Consider the following 5,689-nt stretch of genomic DNA (forward strand, 5'->3'; position numbering starts at 1 on the left):
CACCATGTTGACCAGGATGGTCAACATGGTGAAACCCCACCTCTACTAAAACTACAAAAAATTAGCTGGGCATGGTGGTGCATGCCTGTAATCTCAGCTACTCAGGAGGCTGAGACAGGAGAATTGCCTGAACCCAGGAGGCGGAGGTTGCGGTGAGCCGAGATCGCGCCATTGCACTCCAGCCTGGGTAACAAGAGCGAAACTCCGTCTCAAAAAAAAAAAAAAACATATACCATTTTAACGATTTTTAAGTGCATAGTTCAGTGGCATTAAGTATATTCACAATGTTGTGCAACCACCACCATTTTCACATTTCATCATTCCAAGAAGAAATTGCATACCCATTAAAGAATAACTCCCTGTTTCCTTTTTCCCCCAGCCTCTGATAATCAACAGTCTACTTTTCTGTCTGTAAGAATTTGCCTATTCTAGGAACCTCATATAAGTGGAATCATACATTTATCCTGTTGCACAGCTTACTTCACTTAGCATAATGTTTCTCAAGACTTATCTTGAAATGTTATGCATGTGTCAGAATGTCATTTCTTTCTTTTTTTTTTTTTGAAACAGGGTCTCACTCCGTTCCCCAGGCTGGAGTGCAGTGGTGTAATCTCAGTTCACTACAACCTCTGCCTCCCAGGTCCAAACAATCCTCCCTCCTTAGTCTCTTGAGTAGCGGGAAGCACAGGTGGCACACCACAACATCAGGCTAATTTTTTATAGAGATGGAATTTCACCATGTTGCCCAGGCTGGACTCAAACTCTAGGGCTCAAGCTATCTACCCACCTCAGCCACCCAAAGTGCTGGGATTACAGGTGTGAGCCACTGTGCACAGCCTGTCATTTCTTTTTAAAGTAGAATGATATCCACCAATAAAACCAATGTTGGTTCATACCACATTTTATTTATCCATTCATCCATCAGTGGACACTTAGTTGTGTTCAGCTTTTGGCAATTGTGAATAATGCTTCTCTACGCATTGGTATAAAAGTATATGTTTGGGCTGCACACATTGGCTCATGCCTGTGATCCCAGCACTTTGGGAGGCCAACGCAGGAGGATTGCTTGAGCCCAGGAATTTGAGACCAGTCTGGGCAATATAAGGAGACCCCATGTCTACTTATAATTAAAAAAATCAGCTGGGCATGGTGCCACATCCCTGTGGTCCCAGCTACTTGGGAAGCTAAAGCAGGAGGATCACCTGAACCCAAGGGAGTTAAAGGTACAGTGAGCTTCGATCGTGCCACTGCACTCCAGCCTAGGCAACAGAGTGAGACACTGTCAAAAAAAAAAAGTGTGTGTGTGTGTGTGTGTGTATATATATATATATATGTTTCAGTTCCTGCTTTTAATACTTTTTTATTTTTTAAAAATTATTTTTTGTTTTTTATTTTCATGGGTACGTGGTAGATGTATCCTACTTTTAATTCTTTTGGACATATAGTTTGAAGTGGAATTGCTGGATCATCTGTTTAACTTTTTGAAGAACCACCGTACCATCTCTTCCGCAGTGGCTGTACCATTTCATGTTCCCACCAACAATGCACGAGGGTTCCAGTTTCTCTACATCCTGGACACTTCTTTCTGGTTTTTTGGTTGATACTTATCCTAATGGATATGAATTGATATCTCACTATAGTTTCAACTTACTTTAAAAAAAATCATATAACTGTTTTGCCTTATAAATGGATTTGTCCCTAAATTCAAATAATAGGATATTTTAAATAATTGGCTTTTGTAGGGAAATTATCCATTATAAGCATGTAAACAACTTCTTATCATTCTCTGCCATAATTGCTGCATTCTGATATTTACCATAACATAGAACAATCTTTTCAATGTTCCTCACAGGGCATTTGCTCTGCCTGCCCTTCTTTCAAAGCCATGCTCATCACCTGGGTTCATGGTCACTGAAAACAGTCTATAAGATATAGTTTGAGATGCACTATTTTAAATATACAGATTTAGTGTGGTATATTTAGTATAGACTATTTTTTACTTCTTTTAGCTTTTGAAAAACTTCCCTGCATGTAAAAACATAAGTGGGTAGGGGTATTGAAAGATGTCTAGAATCATATGCTGCAAACTGGCTTCCCCAAGAAAGAGTAGCTTGTACTCTTTACAGTTTTTTGGAACTTTTTCACTGAGCCTAAATGACTTATGTTATTGCTTTAAATTAATAATAAAAGTAAAAAGTTATCTTGGGACTTCATGATCTTTTTGAAATTTATTGGCATTTGTGGTGATTGTTCTCTATTAATATTCCATTAATCTACTTAGCTATATTTGAGGAGAAAGAAAAGTAATGGTAGAATTTTCTCCCACCCCAGCCAGGCGCAGTGGCTCACACCTGTAATCCCAGCCCTTTGGGAGGCCGAGGCGGGCCAATCACTTTAGGTCAGGAGTTCGAGACCAACCTAGCCAACATGGTGAAACCCCTTCTCTAGTAAAAATACAAAAATTAGCTGATGTGGTAGGGGGCGCCTTAATCCCAGCTATTTGGAAGGCTAAGGCAGAAGAATTGCTTGAACCCAGGAGGTGGAGGTTGCAGTGAGCCAAGATTGTACCCCTGCACTCCAGCCTGGGCAACAGAGGGAGACTCCGTCTCAAAAAAAGAAAAAAAAAAAAAGAATTTCCCCCACTAAAAGAATGCAGGAGATGCTTTGCAGCAAAATCTGTAGCTAATGTCTTGGGTTGGAGTTAGAAGTCACCAGGGATCAGCAGAAGGTAGCTCAGGCTGCTAGGGGTGCAGCACTGTCTCCTCATAAGAAAGGAATGCTTAGGGTAGCATTTCCATAATGTGAAAAGAACATATTAAAACAGTTGATTATAGCTTTGTGTATGTGTGTGTTTTACCTCTCCTATGGTGCTGAAGCTTTGTGTTTTTTTAAAGGTGTTTGATCAGAGTGCCCTTTCAACTGAAGCTAAAGAAGAAATGTACAAGCTGTATCCTAATGCCCGAAGAGCTCACCTTAAAACAGGAGGCAATTTCCCATACCTGTGCAGAAGTGCGGAGGTGAATCTTTATGTACAGGTAAGGCCTAGCTTGAAACCCAGAGCACTCTGAGCCCAATATATGTTTGTAACATGAAGCCTTTTTTTTTAATGGAGTAGTAAGGGGATAGAGAACTATAGAATTCCTTGTAGGAATGAAGCATTGACTTGATAAAAGTGGTTTACATTTATAATTTGTAGGTCAGTTTGAACAGGTATATTAGAGATCCCCCACTGACTCCCTGCCCACCATCCCTTTTCCAAGAACAGGAGGACTGCATTCACATACTGAGATAGCCATTGGCATGATGGGACCTTGCCCCCTGGACACACTGAATTCCGTCAGAGCAAGATACCAGACCTAAATGGGATCAATCTGAGTCCTGTGAAGTGACTTCTTGATCTCATTTTAATGCATTAAAAGAAAACTCTAACAAACACCACCCCTTCATACTCTAAGTGGATAATGTGATAGCAGTGAGGGGTGAGTGCCCTGGCAATTTGGCAAGAAGAATCAAGAGCCTTAAAAAACCATTCATGTTCCATGATCCTGTCATCCACTTGTAGAAGACAGGATCCTAAACAGGAAAACTTGGTGCTGGAGATATTCATCATAGCAGCACTAGTCACAGTAGCAGAAGATTGGAAGGACCTAACTCACAGCAGCAGAAGGGAAGGGTAAACATCTCATGGAGCATGCACCATCTAAGATGTATCAGGAGACTCTGCAGGACTCAGGGAGACTGCACAGGAAGTGAGGAACAAAGATCCCAAATGTGGCTTTAAAAAATTGTTTGACTTGGCCGGGCACGGTGGCTCAAGCCTGTAATCCCAGCACTTTGGGAGGCCAAGGTGGGTGGATCACGAGGTCAAGAGATCGAGACCATCCTGGTCAATACGGTGAAACCCCGTCTCTACTAAAAATACAAAAAAATTAGCTGGGCATGGTGGCACGTGCCTGTAATCCCAGCTACTCAGGAGGCTGGGGCAGGAGAATTGCCTGAACCCAGGAGGCGGAGGTTGCGGTGAGCCAAGGTCGCGCCATTGCACTCCAGCCTGGGTAACGAGCGAAACTAAGTCCCAATTAAAAAAAAAAAAAAAAAAAAAAATTGTTTGACTTTTCTCTAGTATGTATTAGTCTGTAAATTTTAGAAGTAGAAAACATTTATCTACTATGGTGATTTTTCCTACCAAACTTTTTGTAGAAGGCAGTACACATTTTGCTCTGTAATGCAGCCATTTAAAATAATGATTCTGTGGGCCAGGCGCGGTGGCTCAAGCCTGTAATCCCAGCACTTTGGGAGGCCGAGGCGGGTGGATCACGAGGTCAAGAGATCGAGACCATCCTGGTCAACATGGTGAAACCCCGTCTCTACTAAAAATACAAAAAATTAGCTGGGCATGGTGGCGCGTGCCTGTAATCCCAGCTACTCAGGAGGCTGAGGCAGGAGAATTGCCTGAACCCAGGAGGCGGAGGTTGCGGTGAGCCGAGATCGCGCCATTGCACTCCAGCCTGGGTAACAAGAGCGAAACTCCGTCTCAAAAAAAATAAATAAATAAATAAATAAATAAAATAATGATTCTGGCTGGGCGTGATGGTTCAGGCCTATAATCCCAGCACTTTGGGAGGTCAAGGTGGACGGATCACCTGAGGTCAAGAGTTCGAGACCAGCCTGGCCAATATGGTGACACCCCATCTTCTAAAAATAGAAATATTAGCTGAGCATGGTGGCGGGCATCTGTAATCCCAGCTCAAGAGGCTGAGGCAGGAGAATTGCGTGAACCTGGGAAGCAGAAGTTGCAGTGAGCTGAGATTGCACTGTTGCGCTCCAGCCTGGGTGACAAGAGTGACACTCCGGCTCAAAAAATAAATAAATAGGCCAGGTGTGATGGCTCACACCTGTAATCCCAAGACTTTGGGAGGCTGAGGCAGGCAGATCACGAGATCAAGAGATCAAGACCATCCTAGCCAACATGGTAAAACCTTGTCTCTACTAAAAATACAAAAATTAGCTGGGTGTAGTGGCACGTGCCTATAGTCCCAGCTACTCAGGAGGCTGAGGCAGGAGAATCGCTTGAACCCAGGAGGCAGAGGTTGCAGTGAGCTGAGATCGTGCCACTGCACTCCAGCCTGATGACAGAGCAAGACTCTGTCTCAGAAAATAAATAAATTAAATAAAATAAATAAACAAGTAAAATAAAATAATGATTCTGCGTTTCAACAGATACATTTGCTGCAATTCCATGGAACCAAATACGCGGCCATTGACCCATCAATGGTCAGTGCCGAGGAGCTTGAGGTGCAGAAAGGCAGCCTCGGCATCAGCCAGGAGGAACAATAGTTGTGTCTCTTGCTGTCAATGATGAGTTGACCCGGTGTGTTCTCATACAGTCCGTGGCATCAGCGTCCACCAGCTGGCCTTTTCCTTCAGGTTCGTCAGGCTCACCGGTTCTCACTGTGTCTGGGAAGTAGGACTGATGGTCATCTTCATGACAGGTGGCAGCTCCACTAAGCCCCTGTAACTGTTCCCTCTTCGGTTTTCTTAGCTTTTGAATTTGAAGAAGTACTTTTGAAGACTCCCATTTTAAGAACTGTGCAAATTTTGCTACCAAAAGTCTTCATCACTGTGTTCTTAAGTGAATGTTGACTTCTGCGGTTTGGGACTTTGTGGGACTTTTTTTTCTTCTTTTCCT

At 43.0% G+C, this 5,689-nt stretch overlaps 1 protein-coding gene across 4 annotated transcripts in view; it reads left to right on the forward strand.

The window, feature by feature from the left end:
• SPG21 (SPG21 abhydrolase domain containing, maspardin) overlaps positions 1 to 5,687 on the forward strand; it is a 25,091-nt gene extending 19,404 nt beyond the window's left edge. For all 4 annotated transcript variants that reach the window (XM_032297168.1, XM_032297171.1, XM_032297169.1 and 1 more), the window contains 2 exons: positions 2,895 to 3,035; positions 5,221 to 5,687. In XM_032297168.1, the coding sequence (XP_032153059.1) occupies positions 2,895 to 3,035; positions 5,221 to 5,337 (258 nt within the window). In that variant the 3' untranslated portion in view covers positions 5,338 to 5,687. The remainder of the gene's footprint in view (positions 1 to 2,894; positions 3,036 to 5,220) is intronic.
• The last annotated feature ends 2 nt before the right edge of the window (positions 5,688 to 5,689 follow it).

This window comes from Sapajus apella, unplaced genomic scaffold, assembly GCF_009761245.1.
Source record: "Sapajus apella isolate SASKATOON/1434 unplaced genomic scaffold, GSC_monkey_1.0 scaffold37, whole genome shotgun sequence".
Taxonomy (NCBI): Eukaryota; Metazoa; Chordata; class Mammalia; order Primates; family Cebidae; genus Sapajus; species Sapajus apella.